This window comes from Penicillium hordei (genome assembly GCF_028827395.1).
Source record: "Penicillium hordei strain IBT 12815 chromosome Unknown utg000001l_segment0_segment0, whole genome shotgun sequence".
NCBI classification, from domain to species: domain Eukaryota; kingdom Fungi; phylum Ascomycota; class Eurotiomycetes; order Eurotiales; family Aspergillaceae; genus Penicillium; species Penicillium hordei.
In genome coordinates, this window is record NW_026623142.1 from 1,718,905 (window position 1) to 1,743,371 (window position 24,467).

The following is a 24,467-nucleotide window of genomic DNA, read 5'->3' on the forward strand; positions in this document are numbered from 1 at the left end:
GTTCTTGGGCTTTCCTTTGTTTCCTTTTCCTTTGCCCTTTTCCTTTCTCTATGATAGACAGGATAGGGTGCCCTCTCAACTGCATATAGATCTACATTCCGACCTCCGAACCTCAAAAAGCATTCCCCCACATCGGGTGATCATAGCTAGTTGAGGGGAACTCCCACGATGTTGGACCCCTTCCCACCGCCTCCAGAATGGCTGCGGAGGTTCACGGAGCCCTATGCCATCCAGCTCAGCAGCCCGACGCTTGCCGACCATATCCACGAGGTTATCGCAGCGTTCGCCTTCTACCTGTTCATCCATGCAGTTCTCTCGCCTTGGCTCTCGCCAATCCTCTTTGCTCAGTCTTACAACAAGCTCACTCCCCGAACGAAGCTGAACTGGGATATCCATGTTGTCTCTTTTGTTCAGAGCGTTGTCATCAATGCTGCCGCCCTCTGGGTCATGTATTCCGACGAGGAGCGTAGCTCCATGACATCCGGTGAGCGAGTCTTCGGATATACAGGTGCCTGTGGTCTCATTCAAGCTTTGGCCGTGGGATACTTTGTATATGATCTGATTGTCAGCATTGTGCACGTGCGCATGTTTGGCATCGGCATGCTTTTCCATGCTATCAGCGCCTTGTGGGTGTTTAGTCTAGGCTTTGTAAGTTGCCTCTCCGATCTACCTGATATAGATACATTCAGTACCAAGAAGATCAATCCCCCATTTATCCTTTTTTTTTTCACATTCATTTTTCTCAAAAATTCGAGACATATCTGACATAGTTTCCGCAGAGACCATTCCTAAACTACTTTGCCCCGACCTTCATCCTCTATGAGCTTTCCAGCCCATTCCTCAATATCCACTGGTTCCTGGACAAAGTCAACATGACCGGCAGCCGCGCCCAGTGGTATAATGGCATGGCCTTGCTCTTCAGTTTCTTCGCCTGCCGCCTCGTCTGGGGCACCTGGCAAACCGTCGTGGTGTACGGGGACATGTGGAATGCACTTCAGCAAACTTGGTCGGCAGCCGCAGCCCCGCTCTCCGAGGCCATGAGCGTCAATGCAAATGTCTTCCACCCAACCCGCGACGGTAGCTTGTGTGTCAACCAAGCCTGTGTGCGCGCCAATGCCGAGATCACCAAGTTCAAGGAGTACACCGCGGGAGGTGTACCGACGTGGCTGGTCGTGACCTACGTCGGATCGAACTTGATCTTGAACTTCTTGAACTTTTTCTGGTTCTCTAAGATGGTTGAGACTGTTCTCAAGCGTTTCCGCACTCCGGCTGAGTCTGTTGCTGTTGCTGAGAAGAAGGGGAAGAAGGAGCCCGTTAGTGCAGAGAAGGCTGCGCAGCTCAAGGAGGATATTGTCCATGATGTCGTCCTCGAGGCGGCTTCCAAGTTGGAGCAGGAGGAGACCGCCGTCTTACAGGGTGATCTTTCCTCGTTGCGGGAACATGTCTCCTCCGCTGTGGACTCGGGTCTTGGCGAGGAGTTGCGGAAACGGACAACAGAGCTTGCCTCTAAGATTCCTTTGCCTGGTGCTTGAGGTTTGAATAGGGGTTTAGATGATTATTATAATCTATGTATCCTTGAGGGCTGTTATGTTTCTCCTCTCTTTTGTCCATTTTTGAACGTTATGATTGGTTGAGATGTTTGTGAATCCTCTCTGTTGCTTTCCCTTGAACCTCTGTGGGGATTAGTTTCCATGCACATTGTTTTGATTGACCTGTTGGACCTACCTCTTCTATACAAGGCAAAGATACAATGCCTGGTGTGATGGCTTCGTTATTCACAATAATTAAAACAAATCCGGAATCATATTGCATCGTATCAGATTCTTAAAAACACGGATTTCAAAACAATTCAATCCTGCCTGTCACACCGCTACACCAGTCCTAACACCACACAAGCGCCCTATATCAGATAGAAAGAAAAAAAAAATACATCAACACAACTCCCTTGCATAATGGTTGGCAGTGTAGAGAAGTGAGTTAAAACAAAAAAACAAACTGGAAAATCTACCGAGCAGCCGCAGCTTCGGGTTTAGCCAGCATGTATCGCACAGCTTCCTTGGCAACCTCAGAGTCCCAGGGGCCATCAACGCCGCCATAACGGAACTCAGGTCCGCTACCATCCTCACCGCCTCCACGGGTAGCTTCGCCCATAATAGTCTCGAGGTCACGGCGCTGAGAGCTGATCCAGCGACGGACAAAGTTGGCTGGGTCCTTGCTCAGAGCAGTGTAGAAAGAGTGGCGGGCACGGGAGTGCGTAAGGGCCTGGACAATTAAAGCAACTTGGTCATCAAGCGAGGAAATCTGGCGTAGGCCACTTGTGTACGCCGGGTTCTGAGTGAGAGCCATCATCTTGGTGCGCAGCGGGTCTTCAACTGCGACCTGGATATCGTAGATAGTCGGTGTTGGGTCGCCGTGGAACTCTTCGTCAACGCGGATGGTGTATGGAAGCTTAATCGGTTCCATTGGGCTGGTGTGAGGTCCGACACTTTCAGGGATCTGGGGGAAGAACATTTGCTCCCGGCCAAAGATCTACAGAACATGTTAGTGGAGTTTAGAAAGACCAAAGATTCAAAGCACATACCGAGCGTAAACGGTGGTCACAGCGCACTTGTCGCTTCTCCTCGTCTTCCTGCAATTCCATAGCGCGAATGTAATCCCAGATACCGAGAACAATTCCACTCCGGGTCTCCTCTTCGACATCCAGAACCTCGGCCAGCTCCTTGCTCAACTTGTATCGCTCGGGGATTTCGTCCCGGACAAGGCTGATGGTGACATTCAGATTGTCCTGCGAGGCTCGGGAGAACTGCAGACTATCAAATTCGGCACTCGGGGGCGCTGGTGTGTTGGAGTGTGTGTTCGGTTTAGACCAGTTAACCGGCTTGACCTCGTCGGGGATTGCCGAGACGGGCTTGTCAAAGTCAATGGTGATAGCCTTGAAGAAATGCGAGAAGCGCTGGGACTGGCTCTTGGACTCGGATTTCTTTGCCTTATCCTCCTCAGCTCCATCGTGGTCCATTGCATCTTCATCTTTCTCGTCCTCATCGGGAACAGTAGGGTCGGTTTCATCGTCTAGCAGCCGTCCTTCGATGCGCACTTTGTAGCGACCGGAGCCTGGGTTGTTGCCCGGGCCTTGCCATGGCTGGTTTTCAACAGTATTAGAGATCCAGATGCGCATAGTCCGGTACTTTTTGACGGTCTTGTTGATGGAGTCTTGGATATCCAGTCTCTTCCGCACAACAGCGGCATCCAATCGCTTTTCCAAGTCGCGGAGGTTTTTATATTGCTGAACACCCTCGCCGATGATCACGTCTTCAATGCCGTCGGGGAGGTTCCTGTCGGTCGGCTTGCGGCTGCGCCGAAGGGCAGCATCATTGGGGTGGGGCATGGGGCGTGAGGCCATGTACTGTTGGGCAACAGCGTGCTGTGGCATTGGAACAGGCATTGCGCCACCTATAGAGATGTAAGATTAGAGCCGAGACGAATGGGTGGAGACCGATGAAAGGGGACATACCTGGCCCTGGGGGACGACGGGGTGCGGCTGGAGATCGCTGTGCATTTGGGGGCATGGCCCGAGCATAATGCTGCTGCATTGGAGCTTGCATTGCGGAGAAATTAAGCACCGAAACGGTGATGGGAGGATGACAGATGGGCGGGAAAGATGCGAAATGTTGGAGATGCGAGGTCGCGATTCTTTTGCCCGTCGCGCTTTACCCTTTTCGGACGATCGCGAACAACAGACAAAACTCCTACTTCGATTTTGTAGTTGCCATTCTCACGAATAGCTAAAAGCTAAATATTAAGATGTAACCTACATGTTTAATACTGATTACTCGTAGATCTAATGGGTATTAAGTGTGATCATGCATTGTCTCGATTATTTCCTATCAAGTCGTCGTCTCAACTGCATTGGACATATGCCATCTTTTCTATTCCAGAAGAGATGCCTGGTTAGTATACAGACCTTCCACCACATTGCCAAGCTTTTCGATTGTCTCCAGAGCGGCATCGTAAGCCTGGTCCCGTTCTGTCTCATCGTACACAATTAGACACCCCGAGCCCTGGTCCAATACACCGATGATCACCTTGTCCAAGATCATTTGAGACAACTTCCTTTCCACCTGCTGTGTGTCCAAACCCACCATCTTCGCAATGTGATCCAGCTCGACCCGGCTGAAGGGCTCAATGACCTTGATCAAGTTCTGTTCCAGCATGGCATCGTAAAGACGACGGAGGTGGTTTCGGATGAATACATCGCTGCCCAGTTCGTATCTGTAGTCCGACAGGGCCTTCTCGTACTCCTCCAGAGACCGGTTGGCGTGGGCCCGTGCCACGGCCTTCATTGCCTCTAGGCGTGGACTGGCATACTTTTGCGCTTGTTTCGAGCCTTGCAACTGTGTAACATCATCCACCAGGTTCAGCATGATCTTGCACAGAAGCATGTACTGCAATGTCGCCGTAGCCAGATCGCTCTCATCGAGCGAGCTGTACCCTTCAAGTGCCTCAATGAAATAGGAGTATGCAGTGGTGAAGTCCTTGTCTTCGGCGTGTAGCATGCCGCTCTGCATATCAAGACCGGCCTGCAGGTTCGGCGGCGTGTAAACGGAGGCGGCTGACGTCCGTGCTGCCGTCAGAGCAGCGCGTGCCTTGGCCTGGTTGCCAAGAGCGTGGTAAACACGCGACTCAAGTAGTTGTACTTCCACTAGCATAAGCTTATCATCCAGGCGCTTCAGCTCACGGAGAAGAGAGTTGATAAGAGTGAGAGCATCATAATAGGATTGCTTCTGCATATAGATGGCAACGAGTCGGGCTTGGAGTGCCTGGCGAAGGAACGATCGGCGCTCGGCAATAGCCCATTCTATGCATGATTGGATGACGTTGCCTTGGAGTTCGAGTGTGTTGGGGATTTCGCTAATCAGGTCCAGAAGTTGACGGACTAAACAATCAAAGTTAGCCGGTTTCTATAAACGTAATTTAGCGCGCAACTTACCCAGCTTGGCCGTCTTCGCTTTGGCAAATGACGAGAAGGTGTCACGGCTGGTCTTGATGAGGTCCGCAATCTCCTGTGGCTTCTTCGCATCCCGGTGCAACTCGCCCAACCCAATCAAGGCAAGTTCATAGTCTCGTGAAGAGGCCTCTGTAGATCCGGGGCCCTCTGAGAGGATCTTCTGGTAACTGGTCGCTGCTTTCGAGGGATCCTCCTTCGCCAGATCTCGGACTTCTTGGATCCGTGGCGAGACCTTGGATGACATGATAAAAGACGGTAAATGGCGAGTGAGTGAGATGGAGAATTAAAGGAAAGGAGAACAACAGACGATGGTGGTTTGAAGAGAGGTTGATGACCAGGTCGAATGGGGAGCTCGAAGCTGGCGGCAGCTCACCGTCCTCTCACCGCCCGCTTGGCAAATCAAACAGAAAAAAAGTTCCATCTTGGCATTTTTCTTTTCCTTTTTACATCGTTTTCACGACAGCACAATGGTGAGTGTTTCTCCTTGAAATCTTTTTTTTTTTTTGATAGCCATGCTAATGAACTATAGAAAATCAAAGCACTTTCCCGCTCCACGGCATCGCAGCAGGCCCCCGGGTCCGCTGTCGTTCGCCAGTCGCGGAATCTCGACCCAACTCAGCATCCTTTTGAGCGGGCTCGTGAATACACTCGAGCTCTGAATGCGATCAAGATGGAGCGCATGTTCGCTGCTCCCTTCCTAGCTCAAATGGGTAATGGACATGTTGACGGTGTTTACTCTATGGCAAAAGATCCCGGCTCGCTTGAACGTTTTGCAAGTGGCAGTGGTGATGGTGTGGTGAAGGTGTGGGATCTGACAACGCAGGGCGAGGTTTGGAATACCCAAGGCCATGAGAATATGGTCAAGGGACTGTGCTGGACGCCGGAGCGAAAGCTTCTGTCATGCGCGAGTGACAAGACCATTAAATTGTGGGATCCTTACAACTCATCATCTGAGGCCCCACCGATGGCAACCTACCTCGGAAATAGTGCCTTCACCAGTGTTACGCATCACCGAACCCTCCCTTCTTTTGCTGCCGCTTCTGGTGTCATTTCTATCTACGACCTTTCCCGGCCGTCCTCCACACCATCGCAAACTCTGCACTGGCCGACCAGCGTTGACACCATCACATCTGTTGCGTTCAACCAGACTGAGACTTCTATCCTGGCTTCGACCGCCATGGATCGCTCAGTCATCATGTACGACCTGCGTACTTCCCAGCCGGTCCACAAGACGACATTGAGACTAGCATCTAACGCCATTTCGTGGAACCCCATGGAAGCTTTCAACTTTGCCGTGGCAAACGAGGATCACAACGCGTACATCTTCGATATGAGAAAGATGGACCGTGCTCTCAATGTCCTGAAGGACCATGTGGCTGCTGTTATGGATGTTGATTTCAGCCCCACGGGTGAAGAGCTGGTCACTGCCTCATACGATCGGACAATCCGCCTATGGAACCGATCAACTGGTCACTCGCGTGACATCTACCACACAAAGCGGATGCAACGTGTCTTCTCGGCAACATTCACACCTGACAACAAGTATGTTTTGACAGGATCGGACGACGGCAATGTTCGTCTCTGGCGTGCCAACGCATCAGACCGCAGTGGAGTTAAGACTGCCCGTCAACGTTCTAAGCTGGAGTACGATCAAGCTTTGATCAAGCGGTACTCACACATGCCCCAAATTCGCCGCATCAAGCGCCAGCGTCATGTGCCCAAGCCTATCAAGAAGGCTGGAGAAATCAAGCGCGAGGAGCTCAATGCTATTAAGAGGCGTGAGGAGAATGTGCGCAAGCATACTAAGAAGAGCAACCTGGCACCGAGAACCCATGAGCGTGAGAAGATGATTCTGGCCAACGAGCAATAATCAGTCCGCCTGAATTATCACTTTCCATCGATCAGGCTCGGCCGCAGGACTCGCAATCGAAAGTATGGTCGAATGGGGAATATGTTCAATGAAGCAAATCGCTCTGCTTTATAATACATCTTGGTTGGACTCATACAAGGGTCCATTTTCATGATTCATGCCAATACACACCGCTCAGCTCCATTCGAGCCACCCATCAATCTGTCTTCCCAGATGCCTGTCGGCTTTGAGTCACGGCACCATCTATTCCACTCAGATATCTCGCAACCCGCTGCACCGTAGCGGGTAGCACGGCATACCAATTCACGAGCTTTGCATAAATAGGCAATCTGATCACACCACCTCGACCGCTATCAATCGCTGCTACCATATCCCGGGCAACTTCGACCGGTTCCAAGACTGGCGCAAAGAAATGGTTCGGTGCGCGCACCCAGTCGAACAACGGCGTCGACATCTGCCCAACTTCCACCAGCAATGTTTTGATCAACGGGGTTCCCCGAATCTCCGCTTCTATTGTCCGATGCAGCGCGCTAAGTCCGGCTTTGCTTGCTGCATAGTCTGACAGTCCCGCAGCACTCAGCTGGCCCAGCACCGAGCTGACTGTGACAAGGGTTCCTCCATTCTCCGCTGCGATGATCCCAGGCAAGAAGACTTGGTACAGATGGAAAGCCGCCAGCACGTTAGTGCGGATGGTCTTTTCAAATGCGTCCGCTGGCAGATCAAGCAGCGAGAGGCCGTTGATCCTGGCCGCGGCACAGTTGATAACGATCGTCGGTGTTCCTAGCTGCAAAATAGTTAGCGAATCAGACCCCAATTGAAGCAAGACATAGCGCGCTATTAAAAAAAACAAGGACAACTTTTCCAACCATTTAAATCACCAGAACCGTAGTAATAGTAGAATGATATGGCATCAAAAGTCATGCAACGAAATCAAAAGCGAAAAAAAAAAAAGCAAAACCTACCTCTTGCAAAATCCTCTCCCTCGCAAGCTCCAACGCACCTCTGTCCGCGACGTCACACGTAATATACAAAACGCCTTCTCCGAAGACCTCATCACGACTATTTTCCGGAACAACCTTGATATCAAGCACAGCGACACTCGCCCCGCGCATGCTATACATCTGCGCAATCAACAGACCTAGCCCACTTGCCCCGCCGGTGATGACCACGACTTCATGCTCGAAATCGACTGTGCGTGGGGCGCCGTGGGCGGCGCGCTGGTTGATAATCCGCGCGATGAAGAGGACTGTCAGGGCCGTTGCATAGCTCACGGCGACAATCCAGGCCGGGTCTGTTGACGGTGTTACCTGTGCGCGCAGGCAGAGAACGAAGATCCAGGCTATGAAGGGGTTGAGGAGGGATTTGGAGAGGATGCTTATTAGTGTGTCGATTGTCAGGAGGTTTGTGTGTGGATTGGTTGGGCCAGGGGTTGAGTGGGGTGTTTTGGCTGTTGTTTTTAGGAACTGGGGAGTTGGAGAAGACATTGCAATGTCTTCTTTGGGTTTAATTCTGACGCCTGGAGATTGGAGGTCAAAGATGGTGTAGTGAGATCGACGGGAGATTCGAGACGCGCTCGGTTTTGCGGGGCTGATAAGGCGATCTATAGAATGGCCCCGGGGGCACCTGGACAGCTCACCACAGCAACTTTGACTGTTGTTTTACAATATCTTCGATATTTCCCTGCCATTTACATCAATTTTTGATATCTGTCTTGTAGAAGAGAAGAAAAAGCAAACTTTCGAGGTATCGACAGCCTTAAAGCTGTGGTGCCTCACTTTACCCAACTATGCTTTCGAACTGGATCTAGTTTTGTACATCTTGCTGTGTGAAACGGTCCCAAAAATTGAGTTGGAGATGAAAACAGAGCTTCGGAAGGTCCATGTGGGTAACCCCAGGAATGACAGTCAGTGTCCGCAGAGGTGAGTAGGAGTGCCCGAGCCCTGTTACCTCTACCGACGTGCTTCGTACCACAGCCTACCCTGAGACCCCAGAGACTAACGGGTCAAAGAATTGGAGGTACTCAACAGGAATCATGTGCAACGTGGACCTGGAGTAGGATTGGAGAAAGAATCTAGAAGAGAGAGAAATGGGAGGGGGAGAGGATATTTGTACCTTCCCAGTGGCTGAAGACAAACGGGGAACTGGAGTGACGAGTCTGACCCAAAAGGGAAGGCACCTGATTTGGAAGCAGGCCCATGACCAGTCTACTAGGTCAACCTTGGAAGACAAGGTAAGATAACTCTTAACATGAAAGAGACGAGAGAAGATCAGAATAGAGGGGGGGAAAAAGAAAAGAAAAGAAAAGAAGAAAAAGAAGAAAAAAAGATACTGATCGACTGATTGAGTTATCGTCAAGTATCTATATCATTTGCATGCGAAAATATGACGAAACAAGACCACACCATGAAACAAATAAACCCAGAAATTCATGAAAACCCATTTAATCATCTCAGGCATCCTTCCTTCCCCTTAGCTTGAGAGGAAGTGAACAAAAATCAGCGTAAATCCACACGAAAAACTCCCCATGGCTGTCTCAGCCAGTGCATCCCCCCATATTCCAACAAGAACAAGATTGCAGATCAATCACTCCTGCTTGCGCTGACCCAGTGGCGAATAAGGCTTCTTATTCCGAGCCTCCTTAGCTGACCCTCGGATGGAATGACTAAAGGTAAGGCAATTCTTGTCCTCAGCCATGATGTTGAGATCACTTGGGGTCGACGGCACGTGGAAACCCTGACCAGCTTCGGGGTAAGCGCGGTAATCTTCAGGGTCATAATCTGATTCATGCTGGGATCCAACGTGTGAAGACCGAGACACAGATAGAGTGGGAGATTGCAGTCGTGATTGGGAGTATGATGATTCGTTGTCGGTGGTCAGGTCTGAGTTCGAGGAGTCGAAAGAGGCCTTGCGAGTACGTGTAGCTGCAGGCGCACCTTGAGATGTAAATCTCCGCGTAGGTCTAAAAGAATGATGTGGAGTTGTCGCGGTAGAAGGCTGGGGAGCAGCTGTGGAAGCATGCGCGTGAGAAATTCCGGCGAAAATTTGGTCCGCGGTGATGCTACCAAGAGCCGCTGGAGGAGCAGGGTTCGGGGCAGCATCGGAAACGACTTCACCAAAGAGTTTATCGGTATCCAGGGCAGTAGCTTCAAGGGCCGCGGTATCAGGAGCCTTGCTCATCCGTTGACTTGAATCCATGGCGTTAGGGTTCTCAGACGGGGGTTTCAAATCTTCACAATCGAGTAATGCAGAACGAGGGGGTTTCTTTGGCATATGGTTGGAAGCCGTATGGCTGTGTGGCATTGCAAAGGGTGTGAGAGTGAAATCAGTCACGGGTTGCATGTTGGCGGGAAACATAGGAACCGACGGCCACTCGTTTGAGACTTTAACTACAAGCTGAACTAGGGAATCATGAGAGAGAGATGACAGATATGCCCGTCGTTCTTCTTCTGAATAATGATTGCCACCAATTTGAGATTCAGACACAGGCTGCTTCTTCGGGAGTCCAACTTTTTTGACTTTCGTTACAGCCTTCTTTTGAGATTTGGTCTGGGTCGTCTGACGTTGCTCAGGTTTACACTTGATGCAAAACCAATTCATCTCCGGGATTTCGATAACCTCATTACCGATATTTGGCTTGTGACATTTCTGATGCCACGGAGCATCACATGAGTCACATAGAACAATCAAATTGTTCGACGGGCTGTGTCCTCGGTAACACTCGGTGCAAATTATATTCACCTGGCGGTTCAAACGCTTCCGCTTTTTTGCTACCGCTTTGATAGGCGGCCCTTTTGTTGCCACAGGCTCAACTTCTTGAGCAGCTGGTTGGGTGATACGACGGCCAGATCGAGTTCGATTTGAAGCCAGGGCAGTGCTGGCATTTTGATGAACTGTTTCCGTAGCCCCGGCTATTGCCCATACTGCCTCTTCCTGAGGCAGTGCTGGTGATCCCCAATTTTCCCAGGGTATATTGTCATCCACAAGCTCCAGATGGGATGACAATGGTGGAATCCCCTCGGAGACACCCTCATGGTCAAATATGTTGCCCTCATGAACATTCTGGGGGCGCCCCGGGTTCATATCGGGGGCGGGGAGGTCCATGAATGCCGCTGAGACCCTCATGTTGAATTTGCTTGTGAGTAGGTGTTTTCAAAAGGAGGCCTGGGAAAGATTCTTCTGGAAAACTAGTTCGGCTTTGATGTCAAAGAAGAGAACAAAGCAACAGGTGATAGCGAGGGGGAAAAAAAAAGGCACCAATTGTGTTCTTCTAGGGCAGTGCGAGTCTTCCAGCCCGGTGCAAATCACAATAGACACTAGGCTTGTTGCTGATCGGCCAGTCAAACATAGTTGGCTCCTCTCAATTCTTCAACTGAAGGTAGGGTTGGAGTGAAGTCGTCGGATGAAAGACCTTTGTATATATGAGTCACGTGATATCCCAATGCAACCTTAAATGGCTTTCTTCAGCCGTTGACTGACGTATTTCGCCTAATTGGAGGGTTTTCATAGTATGAATGGTACCTTTAATGGTTTTATCCATTATAAAATCTGTTACACAATTATCTTGTCCTCGATTAGATCACCTCATAGTACCGCCTCGGCAATAGACCTAAATGTGGGTAAGATACAACATATTCTATGAAAACTACAGCACTCTAATTGTCTATCCCTAGAGAAATGCGTGGATTTATTCCAAGCATTTCACGAACATATGTCACTGAGAGTTATGTGTACGAATCCGGTGGAAGTGCATATTAGATCTGAATACGTATCTAAATCGGCTCGAGCTATTATATACAAGATTATTGGTGTAAAGAGAAGATGAGAATGGTTGATCTTGTACGAAGTAGTAATCACCATTTCACCATCTCTATATATATTGTGGGCTGAAAGGATCCTTCAGGACAGAGAGCTTATGGAGTGTAAGAAAGATGCCCGAAAAGGACCAAAAGATGCCATGAGAACCGAGGGACCACTTTAATTGGCTGTGGGTTATAGTTTGTTTATATACAGATCTCGGGAGGTGTCTTTCGTGTTTCTCGTAAATAACTCAAGGCTCAGGACACGACTCCCTCATCCTTCAAGCGAGCGATATCCGCTTCCCCATAATCGAGAACACTGCCCAAGATCTCATCCGTATGCTGGCCCAAAGTAGGAGGAGGCGTGCGCACACCCGGTGTCGCTTCGGAGTACTTGATAGGCGTGTTGACCATCTTGATTGGACCACATGCAGGGTGGTCAACTTCTGTCACCATGCCTCGTGCCAGAACTGTTGGTAGGGTCAGCACCGTTCTTTTATCACATATAAAGAAGATAGGTAAATAGGTATACTTACCATGCTTGTGATTCAGGGTTCCCTGAATGTCGTTGACAGCCGCATAGGGCATACCGCTGCCCTCGAAGACATCCAGCCACTCTTGCGTGGTCTTTTGAATAGTGGTGCTTTCAATCATACCGTCGATCTCTGCCCGGTGCTGCACTCGGTCAGTGTTAGTGACGAAGCGAGCGTCCGTCTTCCACTCAGAGAAGCCCAGTCGATCACACAACACTCCAAAAAGCTTATCATTGCCACCGCCAAAGAGAATATCTCCGTCGCTGGTTTTGTAGCTCCGATAGGGTACAATAGATGCTGGGAGGTGTCAGTTTGGTTATTACTCGACGCAAGAGACTGTTTGCTGCTTACGGTGTGCTGTACCCCAACGGCCTGAATCCTTTTGTCCACTGATAAGCGCAGAGCTAGCCAGGTTCGATAACGTAGCCACCTGGCAATCACTCAAGCAAGCATCGATATGCTGACCTCTACCAGTTCGACCCCGAGCAATCAAAGCCGCCATGATGGCATTTGATGTGTACAGTCCGGTGGTTAGATCGGTAACGGCAACACCAACCTTTACTGGCGCACCGTCCCGAGCACCGGTGATGTGCATTAATCCCATCTCGGCTTCCACCATGACGTCGTAGCCTGCCCGGTTGCTATATGGGCCTGTCTGGCCATACCCAGTGATACTGGCATAGATCAACTTGGGGTTGATTTCCTTCAGGGTTTCATAGTCCATGCCGTATTTTTTGAGTCCCCCCGGGAGATAGTTCTCGACTAGGACATCGCATTCCTTTGCAAGCTTGTGTAGAATCTCGACGCCTGACTTGTGTTGGAAGGATAGACCAAGGGATTTCTTATTTCGGTTAACCTACATCCATGATTAGTGCCATGATAATTTGTTTCATAACTTCAAGAGAAGGTTCGTACAGCTAGGTAGTAGGCGCTCTCGCCAGGGCCCTTTCTGGAAGCATCTTCGTACTTCGCATATGGTGGACCCCAAGCGCGAGTATCGTCGCCGCGCACAGGGTGTTCGACCTTGATAACGTCCGCTCTATAATTTGTTTTGTTAATATCACAGATATAAGCCGTTTAAGCTGTTTCATAGCTCCGAAGTTCAATATATACCCTAAATCACCCAGAATTTGAGTACAATAAGGCTAGAGCAAGTCAGCTTGGGTCGTAAACATACAGTAGCACCGCGAGAGAAATACTCACACCAGCCAAAACGCGTGTCATATCAAGCACCCGGATACCAGCCAAAGGTAGTGACCCATCGACTGAAGCTACGCTGGAGTAGCATCGTCCTGGTACCGTGCGTCGCAAGGCATTGCTACCCCAGGACAAGCCCGATCGACGGGCAACAACCTGGAACCTAAGCGCGACTGTCATGATTATATATACAGAAAGCGCAGCGAAACCAAAAAAGTGAAGCTCAAAACAAAAGCCCAAATAGTAAGAATATCCCCCATTAAATGGGATCTGGGGAAACCGGCGAATCTCCGCCAAAACGCCGACACCGACACCGCTCGGAGGGGCCAATGCCGAGGCCACACCGCGGGGGTATTTTCCTTGTAGATCATCAACCGCAGCTATGTTTACAGGTCTTGTTGAGACGATTGGGAGTGAGTATATCTTTCTTTTGTGAATCAAGTCAATAGCTCATGTGGTTTTACTAGCTGTCACGGCCTTGGAGCCCATCGATACCTCATCGAGCGGGGGCGGGGGAACGTCGCTCACCATCTCCGACTGTGAGGAGATCCTCACCGACGCGCACTTGGGCGATAGTATCGCAGTGAATGGTATTTTGCTCTTTATTTGTCTATAACACAAGGGGTATTGTCTAAAAGTGGGCTTAAGGAACATGTCTTACGGTCACTGCATTCGATAAGACCTGGTTCAAGGTTGGCTGTGCGCCGGAGACGCTGCGACGCACAAACCTGGGTTCCTTGCAGGCGAATTCACACGTGAACCTCGAGCGTGCCGTTTCGGCCGATACTCGGATGGGAGGACACTTCGTGCAGGGCCATGTCGATACCGTTGCAGAGATTTTGTCTGTCACGCCGGATGGAAACTCGTTGGTGTTCCGGCTGCAGCCGCGGGATAGAGATATTCTGCGTTATGTTGTGGAAAAGGGCTACGTGACCCTTGATGGTGCTAGCTTGACTGTTACCAAGGTTGTCGATGGACAGGACGGATACTGGGAGGTTATGCTTATTGCCTACACGCAGGGGAAGGTGGTCACTGCGGCCAAAAAGCCGGGTGACCTTGTCAACGTTGAGATCGATATCGTGGGCAAGTATGTTGAGAAGAGCGTACAGGGATACTTTGCTGGTACCTCCGGCGGAGATTTCGCTATCTTGGAGAAGATGGTGAACAGGATCGTCGATGAAAGGCTCAAGAAATAGATCAGAGTTATGAATAACGAATCTCTACCACTCCGAGTCATTGCAATATTCGGTGAAGGCAAGGCAAAATGTATCATCCTTAGCTTTCTATGTTATAAAATGAACTGACCGGAACAATTGGGGGCTGAATTTCCCCATTGATTACAGGGAATAAAAGACATAGAGCCAGAAGTTAGATTTATTCAAAAGCAGAAGGCCAGAGCAAGCAATGAGATACAAATAAGTTCCCGTCAAGCGATGAGAAATCCTTCTGTTGTCGTAGAGTCTATGTCCCCAATATCGAATAGCCCTTTTCCACAACGTACACATGTAGTTTACATAGGGATGATCGCACTTGTAGTGAAACCTAAGTTCAATATAAGATGACAGACAAAGTTGATTTGCAAGACTGCATTATATGAAGACAAAACCTGAAGAACGCCTAGATGCCTATCGGGTATGTGACAGTGACAGAAATTTTGGTCCATATGACATGGATATAAGACATGAAGACGGGGGTCATTTTTGATACAGTCCACCGGTGTGATGACTTCGGACAGTCACTTACTCCTCCATAGACTCGTCCGAATCGGCGTCAGAATCGTCATCTGCCGCTTCACCCTCACCCTCAGCGTCCTTGTCAAAGTCATCATCGCTGAGCCAATCTTCATCATCCATATCAACATCCTCATCCTCATCCTCCTCGGCCACTTCTTTGTTACCTCTAGCCTTGGCCTTCTCTTGCTTCTTCCGCTCAATGTTCTCCTTCTGCAGCTTCTTTCTCTGCTCCTTCTCTTTCCTCCGAACGTCCCAGCTCTGGTCCATTTTCCGCATCTCCTTCTCAGATTTCTTAATGAAGTCGTGCCACATGATCTTGCCATCGCAGACTCCATCCTCAACCTTCATCAAGCGAAGCCGCAAGCGAGGACCAAGCTCTACGAGCTTCACGGCCCGCTTCTCAACACCAGGGGTATGGGTTGGCTTATCCTGGCCCTTTTCTGCGGCCTTTTGGCGCTGCATTTCCCGCTTGTTCAGGACTCGGCGGGTTGTGCTCTCTGCAACTTCCACTTCGGCATCGGTGTCTAGCTCGGTCTCACTAGCTGATGTGTAGCCTGCAGCAGAGGGGTCGAGCAGATAATCGGCGGCATCTTCTAGCTTTCCAAGGTTGGGAACGGCAGTCTTCTTCTTGTCCCGGTTCCGAATCTCTTTGGGATCCAGGCGACGGATTCGTTTCGATACACCAGTTTTCTTGGTGGCAATGGCATAGTGACGGAGAGTCAAGATATATGAGTCGCTGTCCTTTTCGGCAGGCTCCCGGTTGAGAAGCATGACACGGCGGATGGAAGATAGAGGCTGGCTTTGGGGGTTGATGGGAGGGAAAAGGGATTGGAAGATCGTAGTTGTGAGGGTCTCGAGACGCTTAGGCACTTTGGAATCCTCGGTTGCGCCTGGTGTGGTGAAGTTGTTCATGACCAAGAGGGGCGGTGTCTTGTGATCCTGTCCGCCACTTTTTGGGCGCTTCATGGATCTCTCGACATCCTTGCACAACGAATAGTTCTCGACTTTGAAGTGAAGGGTGGGTCCACGGGGGGTAACTGCGAGTCGCATATTTGTGTTGCCAGTTGCGGACTTAGAAAACAACATAAGATGAGTGACACCTAGGGGACCGGTCATAACGGTATAATCTCGCAGCCTGTTGGATTTGCGTTCCTATATTATTTATTAGAGGGAGCGAGCAGAGCGGTGAATGTGAATCATACCTTCAATCGCACAGCAGTATCAGGCTCCATCATGCGACGGACATCCTTAACCAACTGGGTCACACTGCTACCGACTTGAGAAGCGCCTACTCGAATGACCATAGACTTCGGGGTCTTGGACATTGAGGCAGCGCTGCCCTTCACAACGGAAGCATTTTGTGGCTTCTGGTGAGTGCGCTTCTTGACACGTTGCTTGGCCATTTTAATATGAGATATGAGAAAAATAAAATTGGAGGGGGAAAGCAATGAATACCAAATCGAACAGCTCGAGGTTTTTTTTTTTCTCCAAAAATTAACATCAGAAACAGCGCCGGATCAATAATCTTGCGGCCCCACATTAAATTATTTCTTTTGAGATAGTTGATCATCGACAACTTTGTTTTTGTTAAACACACATTAGACAATGCCGATTACCAAAAAGCGCAAGGTCGCACACGCGACCCCTGCTGCACCTGTTGAAGACAGCGACGCTGCATCAAATGCAAGCTCTTCTAGCCCTCAAGCTACTGCTGAGGACCCCGATGCCGAAGATAGCGCGAGCGATTCAAACCCCCAACCCACCGCTGATAACCGCAATGTCGAAGATGCTTCCTCCGAGACTGAGCCCAACGCTCCCAGCGTTCCCAAAACATTCAAAGAATTGGGCCTGATTGACTCACTTTGCGAGGCCTGTGACAAGATGGGATACAAGGCCCCTACACCAATCCAGTCCGAATCAATCCCGCTGGCACTTCAGGGTCGTGATATTATCGGGTTGGCTGAAACAGGATCTGGAAAAACCGCCTCCTTCGTTTTACCAATTCTTCAAGGTTTGTGCACTTATGACGACTTATACCATTATATACGATACTAACGAGTCTTCTAGCACTCATGGAAAAGCCCCAGCCGTTCTTTGGACTTGTAATGGCCCCAACCCGTGAACTGGCATACCAGATTTCATTGGCATGCGAATCCCTTGGTGCAACAATCAATGTCAGATCCACCACGTTGGTTGGCGGTATGGACATGGTTCCTCAGTCAATCGCTTTGGGAAAGAAACCTCACATCCTCGTTGCCACACCCGGCAGACTTCTCGACCACCTCGAGAACACAAAGGGCTTCTCCCTCCGCAACTTGAAATTCCTCGTCATGGACGAAGCAGACAGACTCCTCGATATGGATTTCGGTCCCATTCTCGACAAGATCCTGAAGGTCTTACCACGAGAGCGCAGAACCTTCTTATTCTCCGCCACCCTGAGCTCAAAGGTTGAGTCTCTCCAGCGAGCCTCACTGTCAAATCCGGCCCGTGTCTCGATCTCTTCCAGCAAGTATGCCACCGTGGAAACCCTCCAGCAAACCTATATTCTTCGTCCCTATAAACACAAGGACATCTACCTTGTCTACCTCCTCCACGAGTTCATTGGCCAGTCCGTTATTATCTTCATGCGCACCGTTCATGAAACGCAGCGTGTTGCTTTCTTGCTGCGCGGTCTAGGCTTCGGCGCAATCCCTCTCCATGGACAAATGTCTCAATCTGCTCGTCTGGGAGCACTAGGCAAATTCCGATCGAAAAGTCGTGAAATCCTGGTTGCCACCGATGTTGCTGCTCGTGGTTTGGATATCCCCTCTGTGGACTGCGTTTTGAACTTTGACTTGCCAACCGACAGTAAGACCTATATTCATCGAGTAGGCCGTACAGCACGTGCCGGAAAATCTGGAACGGCCATCTCCTTTGTTACGCAATATGATGTGGAAATCTGGCAGCGTATAGAGGCTGCGATGGGCAAAGAGTTGGCCGAGTACCCCGCCCCAAAAGATGAGGCCATGGTCTTTGCCGAGCAAGTGAGTGCTTCGCAACGTGATGCCATCCAGGCGATGAAGCACTACGACGAAAAGAAGGGGGCCAAAGGCAAAGGAAAGTTCTCGTTCAAGGGCAAGCGAAGTCGAGATGCCATGGACCAGGAAGAGGGCTAGAATCTCATGCTGGTTCATTCTCTCTTTTTTTTTGTACATGAATAGATGGTCTAGCTTACGAATTTGGGGCGTTTAAGTATGTAATATGAAAAGAACCCATAGCTTTCATTACTGCGTCAAAATGATATCGAATATTTCCTGGACCATATTTCCAGGGGTCCATAAGAGTTGAAAAAATACCCGCTGCCTAAAGCCACCAAGGCCAGTGTGATAATTGCAATACAGCCTAGAGAAACAGTGATCCCTACGGGCATTTGCCCAGGCCAAAGATCCAATTTGGACTAGGGAATCTATTAGGCGCTGCCTGCCTCGCTAACAGCGTTCGCGACGCGAGTGGCGAGGTCATCCGCCTCGGAGCGGCTGGCAGCCTCAGCGTACACGCGGACGGCATCCTCAGTACCACTGGCACGGGCGAAACTGCGGCCCTTGTTGTACCGAGACTGAAGAGACTCGATGGTGCCCTGCAGACCGGGAGGAGACTCGAGCTTACGCTCGGCGTCGTATGCCTTGAAAATGGAACGGTCATTGACCTCGACACGCACGAGGCGCGAAGGGAGGTCGGTGTAGGTTCCAAGCCACTCCTTGGGTGACCAGCCCTTGTGGGCGAGAATGGCCTCCACAAGAAGTGCATCGGACAGAGCATCACCCACAGCCTGGTTGATCAGGTCGGTGAGAGCCTGGAGGCTCTCCAGGGCGTGCTGCTGCGCCGGTGATTGAGGCTCGGTGTTCTTGATGACCTTCAGGGCGTTCTCGGAGAAGGTGACGGTACCGTGTCCGTTGGCCTCGAAGTAGACACCAACATCGAACCGCAGTGCAGCGTGGTGGAGGTGCTTCACACCGGTGTTGGTGCAGATAATGGGGAGCTTGAGGACCTTCTCAATGTAATCTGTGCTTGCACCGTTAGCATAGGCGGTCTGGACAACACCAATCTTCAGCTTCGAAGCAATTCCAGCGTTGCGGGCAAGATCGCCAATGAAAGACGCTGCAAGAGTGGCAATGCGGTCACCATCCAGAAGACGGAATACGTTGCTCTCGTCCTGGAAGTAGTAAACAAGACGGTCGGCATCACCATCAAGCGAAGCGCATCGGTCAAGCACGGCAGCTTTAGAAGAAGGAGGAGCACGTTGCTTGGTCTTAACATAGTCGGCACCGCACTGCATGAAATGTTAGGTTGATTAAAGGTTGTGTGTTGGGCAGGTGGAAGCATACATCAAAGTTCAAGGCGTCAGGGTTAATCACATCATCGTTGACAATCTTAATATCGATTCCAGTGAGGTATTTCATCAGTTCCCTCAATTTAGGTCCACCGACACCGTTGGCGCAGTCCACAGTCAAGGAACCTTGGACCTTGACTCCCCGCATGACCTTCTTGAAGGAGTTTGCAAGCTTCTCATAGTATCCTTGTTCAGTCGGCTCACCATACTCGTATTGTGTTCCAAGGGTGTTCTTGCAGCGAACGACGTAATGGAGCTGAGGGGTGGTCATGTATTTAAAGTCCACAAACTCGACCTCCGTCGCAGTGAGCGCGGCATTCAGAACGCTCACTAGGCGGGAGCCAGAAGCACGGGTGTCACGAGCGAATACCACACGAGCGGGGTTGGTCATCTTCACGTCGATTTCCTTGACAAGTTCGTCGTAGACATCGGCGATCTTATCCAATGGGGCATTTGCCAGTTTTGTCGCGTATGCTTCCCACTCGGCCTAGTTATGGCAGTGAGCACGTTATTCCAAATTCGGTGATTCAACGCAGGTCAATCTTACTTCAAGCATCTCACCCTAAAGAAATTATATAGGTTAGACTTGTCCTAATGGGGCTGGTACTATGACAGGGATCAATGGCTTAAACTCACCATGGGGTCAACCAACTTGACACCATTGTCCTCCGCGGGGTTGTGGCTAGCGGTAACCATAACACCAATCCATTGTCCGCTAAGTTTCTTCGACCGCAAGCTTGCAAGCAAGCCCACTGCGAAAACAACGGTGTTAAGGAGGTCACTGCGCAGCCAGATTGGTCAGAACAAGCCGGCGTCAACAAAAGGGCAATCGCGGGGTTCGAGAGATGTGGAGGCGGGGTGGATCAGCCATATTTGAAGAAACTTACGCTTTCATGCGAAACTATAATAAAGAGAATGGAAGTTAGCCGGCCTAATATCCAAGGTAGTAATGTTCATTTAGCAACGCGACATACCCCTGCTGTGCCATACTCAAATACCTTGCCCTCGGGCTTTGTGTACTGCAACGCCGCCTCGGTGATCGCTTTCTTGACAGCCGGAGAGGCCATGGTGCAAATGTGTGATTAGTTATAAAGCACCGTAAAAAGTTTCAAAAGGAGAGGTGCTCTGAAGCTTTAGGTAAAGTCGAGGTCGAAGAGGAGGGGAGTACTTGAAACAAAAAAAAAGCGGCTGAGGGGTGGGGGGAGTGAGACACGGTTTATTGCGACGGCCTTAGCGGTGAACAAATGGCGGGGAACACAGACCAAGACGCGGCAGGGGACGTGGCAATAACATATTTACCCGCATTAGCCGCCGTGGAAATTAACCGAAACGGTAAACAATCTAGTGGGAGCACCCCCGATCTTCATTACTGCTACCTCCACGTCTAAGCTACAGTCAAGCATGACATATTGACATGTCTATGCTATCCCCATGTATATATTTAAAGATCGCCGATTTCGATCCTCTTCTTTACGCCTTTAACCTATGCGCCGCAATATCGTCCTGTGTGTCCCTGATCAGGAACCTGTCCACAGCAACCGATGCATTAGTCATGGGAATGTGTTATGTCGCACGAAAAGGGGGGCGGACTTACGAATACCACCAAATAGCGGGGACCACTGTACCCAGATGCCAGAGGCTGTGCGCGTCAATCAACCCATTCCAAGGGGGAAAATCGAGCAATTCCAAACTCATGGCCATGATTATCCATGCCACAATCATACCAGGCCAGGCGGTCCAAGACTTCAAATGTCTTTGGTATCGGAAGATACTAAACCCGGTCCACATGAGGTTCTGGACAATGCCAACCACCACGTTCGCTATCATATTGTACGTGTAGTCCCAAGACCAGAAGGTAAGATAAGACACGTGCAATGTGTATAGCAGAACGCAGACAGCAGTCCAAAGCCGGCGTAGGGTTGGCCGGTATGGGGTATTTTCGAGGTCCAAGCGGAAGATTCGAACGACGGCAAGGTAAAGACCATACAGCACGCTAGCGCCGGCTGCCCAGTAGTCCAGCTTCTCGGTCAGGGGGAAATCCCGCATATGGAATATCATGCTGAAACTCCAGCTTGCAAGTCCAATGTATCCAAACATCATGTAGTATGGGCGGAGCGAGTGCCAGGCGGGGATCGACTCTTGGACACGGGACATGCCGTGCCAGTGGGCGGCGAAGTTGAAGAAGGAGAAGAGCACCGAGAAGGGCTCCTGCATCCCTAGGAGCCTGCGGAACGGCCATTTCCCGTGGAATTGTACAACCGGGCTGATCATTGGGGGATCACGCGAAACTCGGCGGTCGGTAACGACATGTTGACAAGTGTAGTCACATTCAGCAGGGCAGGTCCATAGTAGCAAGCGATGGTGCAGAGCTAAAGAGGTCAGAAAAGGGAAACGGGAGGAAGGGTTGGAATAATGGTTTAACATACGTAGCACTGAATTGCCGTTCTGACAATTTTCCGTTTCACAGACCTATGGTTGTTAGTTGTTTCCGGGGGTCTGTTGTTCGCGGAGTCGTACCTGGACACATTCTTTGAAGTCGGGGAGATGGTCTCCTAATGACGCGTTAGACCTGCCAATGAGGGAGGCTAAGAAAACGAAAGCGAAAAGAGTATAGAGATTCACTCTTCCTACGCCCACATTCATTGTGGGCCAACAGGTTAGTTCCGAGGTCTTAGGCGTTCAACGCGTAAGCTTGGGGAAGAATGACAGGTTAGGCGGAGCTCCCGGCGGCATTGAAGAGCCTCCCTCGGTGGTCTTGGCAAGATCAAAACAGCTCCTTGTTTACCCCACAGCGCCATTGATCTTTGTACGGCTTCAATTAAAGTGGAATTGACCTTATTTATCGTTCTTGCCATATAGCGTTACCGTTTGGAGATCTTTATAGTTCACTCGAAAGAAAGGCGTGGTTAACGTTGCAATTGACCTATTCTAAATATAAAATATCGTCAATTAGTGCTTGCTATCCTTGGATAAGTGTTACTCCCCACACAGATACCATCCAAATAGGATGCAAGTACACATTAATACGCATAGAACTTCCCAGCGGTACACCTATACCACGGAGATAGCCCTATATAAATGAGGGCAAATTACATCACGTGTATATCCACGTGATCACTTAATGTGGCTAGTGCAGGCGGGGATTGGAGTTAAGCTTGGCGGGCGGGCAAATAATCCAGAAAAAAAAAAGTTAAGGATCGATCTCTGTTGGACTTTTATCTTTAACATCCCTCCTAGTATTATTTTTTTTACCCTTCTCTATCCTTCCTTTTCGACACGTTCCTCTTTCCCGCACAGTCAAGATGGACACCGAATCTGATACCCCTCAGGGGATCACCAGCAGTGCTGATCGCATGGTTGGCATGGAGCACTCTGAAGTCCGCTACTTCACTAGGTACGTTATTCTCTCATCGATTGGGTCTTTTGGAACGTTGATGCTAATAAATTTTATAGCTATGACCACCACGGTAAATTATTTCGGTCAACGATAGCGAATTTTTAGTATGGTTTTGACTAACGATCATTTTTTTGGGTTATCACAGGTATCCACGAGGAGATGCTTGTAAGTACAAATCTACTGGCTAATTGGCTGTTTACGGTGTCTAACATTCATTCCCTACTTCTAGAAAGATGATGTGCGCACACGCTCCTACCGCGACTCCATCTACCAAAACCGCCACATCTTCAAGGACAAGGTCGTCCTCGATGTCGGCTGTGGAACTGGTATTCTGAGCATGTATGCATCCAGATAATAATCCCATGAACTTAGATCTCTTACTGATTGTTTTGTTAAATAGGTTTGCTGCTCGTGCCGGCGCAAAGCACGTCATTGGTGTCGATATGTCCTCCATCATCGAGAAGGCCCGTCAGATTGTCCACGTTAACGGACTGTCCGATAAGATCACTCTTCTCCAGGGCAAGATGGAGGAGGTTAACCTTCCTTTCCCCAAGGTTGATATCATCATCTCCGAGTGGATGGGTTACTTCCTTCTCTACGAGTCCATGCTGGATACCGTTCTCTACGCCCGTGACACCTACCTCAACCCCGGTGGTCTGATCTTCCCCGACAAGGCCACCATGTACGTTGCTGGTATTGAGGATGGCGATTACAAGGATGACAAGATTGGATGTATGCAACAATTCCTTGAACTTTTTTTTCTTTTCTTTTCTTTTCTTTTCTTTTTTTTTTTTTTTTGGCTCCGTGCTGACCAAGTTTAGTCTGGGACAACGTCTACGGATTTGACTACAGCCCCATGAAGGAGATTGCTCTTAACGAGCCCCTCGTCGATACCGTCGAGATGAAGGCTCTTGTGACTGATCCCTGCCCGATCATCACTTTTGACCTGAACACCGTCACCACGGCCGACCTTGCTTTCAAGGTGCCTTATGCCCTCACCGCTAAGCGTCCCGACTTCATCCACGCCTTGATCGCCTGGTTCGATATCGAGTTCAGCGCCTGCCACAAGCCCATCCACTTCTCTACTGGACCCCACGCCAAGTACACCCACTGGAAGCAGACCGTTTTCTACCTCCGTGATGTCCTCACCGTCGAGGAGGAGGAGAAGGTTACTGGCATGATTGAGAACCGTCCTAACGATAAGAACAAGCGTGACTTGGATATCGGCATCTCGTACAAGTTCGAGACCCCGGATGCCACCCGCGCTGCTGAAGGTGGCTGCTTCTACCGCATGTAAGTTCTTCTGGCATTTAGCTTTGGTTCGTTTCCGAGATCATCATACTAATGCATCATAGGTGTTAATTTTGTTCCACTTTTCTAATTTGATGTCATTGGGATCTACAACTGCACGTTTGCACGATCTAAGTGAAATATTTTCGTCACGCAACGCATCCTGGCATGGGCATGTATGAAATTGCCCAAGGCGAATTGGACATCCGGTTTCGCCTTTGTTTATTTCGGCGTTTAGTTCTTGGGAGGTAGGAAAAAGGCATTTTGTGGCGCGAAC

The 24,467-nt window shown here is 49.9% G+C and overlaps 13 protein-coding genes across 13 annotated transcripts; 5 read left to right on the forward strand and 8 right to left on the reverse strand.

Moving 5' to 3' along the window:
• Positions 1–168: 168 nt before the first annotated feature.
• N7537_000640 (TLC domain-containing protein) lies at positions 169–1,532 on the forward strand (the record flags this gene model as incomplete). The annotated part of the gene is made up of 2 exons (XM_056891698.1): positions 169–648; positions 780–1,532. The coding sequence occupies 2 exons, from the start codon at positions 169–171 to the stop codon at positions 1,530–1,532; spliced, it is 1,233 nt and encodes a 410-aa protein (XP_056756693.1).
• A 472-nt stretch (positions 1,533–2,004) lies between these two features.
• On the reverse strand, positions 2,005–3,645 carry N7537_000641 (SWIB/MDM2 domain-containing protein; the record flags this gene model as incomplete). Its single annotated transcript, XM_056891699.1, has 3 exons — positions 3,512–3,645; positions 2,582–3,450; positions 2,005–2,529 (listed from the first exon to the last, which is right to left on the reverse strand). Exons 1-3 carry the CDS (start codon positions 3,600–3,602, stop codon positions 2,005–2,007), a joined length of 1,485 nt encoding a protein of 494 aa, XP_056756694.1. The 5' UTR covers positions 3,603–3,645.
• Positions 3,646–3,869: 224 nt separating this feature from the next.
• N7537_000642 (proteasome regulatory particle lid subunit RPN6) lies at positions 3,870–5,293 on the reverse strand. The gene is made up of 2 exons (XM_056891700.1): positions 4,988–5,293; positions 3,870–4,933 (listed from the first exon to the last, which is right to left on the reverse strand). Exons 1-2 carry the CDS (start codon positions 5,247–5,249, stop codon positions 3,927–3,929), a joined length of 1,269 nt encoding a protein of 422 aa, XP_056756695.1. The 5' UTR covers positions 5,250–5,293; the 3' UTR covers positions 3,870–3,926.
• Positions 5,294–5,472: 179 nt separating this feature from the next.
• N7537_000643 (rRNA-processing protein SOF1) lies at positions 5,473–6,875 on the forward strand (the record flags this gene model as incomplete). Its single annotated transcript, XM_056891701.1, has 2 exons — positions 5,473–5,475; positions 5,535–6,875. 2 exons carry the CDS (start codon positions 5,473–5,475, stop codon positions 6,873–6,875), a joined length of 1,344 nt encoding a protein of 447 aa, XP_056756696.1.
• A 196-nt stretch (positions 6,876–7,071) lies between these two features.
• N7537_000644 (uncharacterized protein) lies at positions 7,072–8,359 on the reverse strand (the record flags this gene model as incomplete). The annotated part of the gene is made up of 2 exons (XM_056891702.1): positions 7,072–7,659; positions 7,838–8,359. 2 exons carry the CDS (start codon positions 8,357–8,359, stop codon positions 7,072–7,074), a joined length of 1,110 nt encoding a protein of 369 aa, XP_056756697.1.
• Positions 8,360–9,458: 1,099 nt separating this feature from the next.
• Positions 9,459–10,997, reverse strand: N7537_000645 (phf1/phf2 family PHD finger domain-containing protein; the record flags this gene model as incomplete). Its single annotated transcript, XM_056891703.1, has 1 exon — positions 9,459–10,997. One exon carries the CDS (start codon positions 10,995–10,997, stop codon positions 9,459–9,461), a length of 1,539 nt encoding a protein of 512 aa, XP_056756698.1.
• A 932-nt stretch (positions 10,998–11,929) lies between these two features.
• N7537_000646 (CaiB/BaiF CoA transferase family protein) lies at positions 11,930–13,581 on the reverse strand (the record flags this gene model as incomplete). Its single annotated transcript, XM_056891704.1, has 6 exons — positions 11,930–12,141; positions 12,208–12,501; positions 12,556–13,060; positions 13,120–13,243; positions 13,318–13,349; positions 13,408–13,581. The coding sequence occupies 6 exons, from the start codon at positions 13,579–13,581 to the stop codon at positions 11,930–11,932; spliced, it is 1,341 nt and encodes a 446-aa protein (XP_056756699.1).
• A 202-nt stretch (positions 13,582–13,783) lies between these two features.
• N7537_000647 (riboflavin synthase) lies at positions 13,784–14,597 on the forward strand (the record flags this gene model as incomplete). The annotated part of the gene is made up of 3 exons (XM_056891705.1): positions 13,784–13,814; positions 13,869–13,991; positions 14,050–14,597. The coding sequence occupies 3 exons, from the start codon at positions 13,784–13,786 to the stop codon at positions 14,595–14,597; spliced, it is 702 nt and encodes a 233-aa protein (XP_056756700.1).
• A 543-nt stretch (positions 14,598–15,140) lies between these two features.
• On the reverse strand, positions 15,141–16,584 carry N7537_000648 (Brix domain-containing protein; the record flags this gene model as incomplete). The annotated part of the gene is made up of 2 exons (XM_056891706.1): positions 16,337–16,584; positions 15,141–16,286 (listed from the first exon to the last, which is right to left on the reverse strand). Exons 1-2 carry the CDS (start codon positions 16,535–16,537, stop codon positions 15,141–15,143), a joined length of 1,347 nt encoding a protein of 448 aa, XP_056756701.1. The 5' UTR covers positions 16,538–16,584.
• Positions 16,585–16,739: 155 nt separating this feature from the next.
• On the forward strand, positions 16,740–18,289 carry rrp3 (RNA-dependent ATPase RRP3; the record flags this gene model as incomplete). The annotated part of the gene is made up of 2 exons (XM_056891707.1): positions 16,740–17,145; positions 17,202–18,289. The coding sequence occupies 2 exons, from the start codon at positions 16,740–16,742 to the stop codon at positions 18,287–18,289; spliced, it is 1,494 nt and encodes a 497-aa protein (XP_056756702.1).
• Positions 18,290–18,582: 293 nt separating this feature from the next.
• Positions 18,583–20,635, reverse strand: agm1 (phosphoacetylglucosamine mutase PCM1; the record flags this gene model as incomplete). Its single annotated transcript, XM_056891708.1, has 6 exons — positions 20,478–20,635; positions 20,391–20,404; positions 20,140–20,284; positions 20,051–20,065; positions 19,499–19,990; positions 18,583–19,443 (listed from the first exon to the last, which is right to left on the reverse strand). Exons 1-6 carry the CDS (start codon positions 20,568–20,570, stop codon positions 18,583–18,585), a joined length of 1,620 nt encoding a protein of 539 aa, XP_056756703.1. The 5' UTR covers positions 20,571–20,635.
• A 338-nt stretch (positions 20,636–20,973) lies between these two features.
• On the reverse strand, positions 20,974–22,146 carry N7537_000651 (PGAP3/PER1 family protein; the record flags this gene model as incomplete). Its single annotated transcript, XM_056891709.1, has 4 exons — positions 20,974–21,028; positions 21,098–21,872; positions 21,930–21,972; positions 22,021–22,146. 4 exons carry the CDS (start codon positions 22,144–22,146, stop codon positions 20,974–20,976), a joined length of 999 nt encoding a protein of 332 aa, XP_056756704.1.
• A 659-nt stretch (positions 22,147–22,805) lies between these two features.
• On the forward strand, positions 22,806–24,262 carry rmtA (protein-arginine omega-N methyltransferase HMT1; the record flags this gene model as incomplete). The annotated part of the gene is made up of 7 exons (XM_056891710.1): positions 22,806–22,897; positions 22,957–22,970; positions 23,046–23,065; positions 23,130–23,239; positions 23,301–23,632; positions 23,722–24,193; positions 24,256–24,262. The coding sequence occupies 7 exons, from the start codon at positions 22,806–22,808 to the stop codon at positions 24,260–24,262; spliced, it is 1,047 nt and encodes a 348-aa protein (XP_056756705.1).
• Positions 24,263–24,467: the final 205 nt, after the last annotated feature.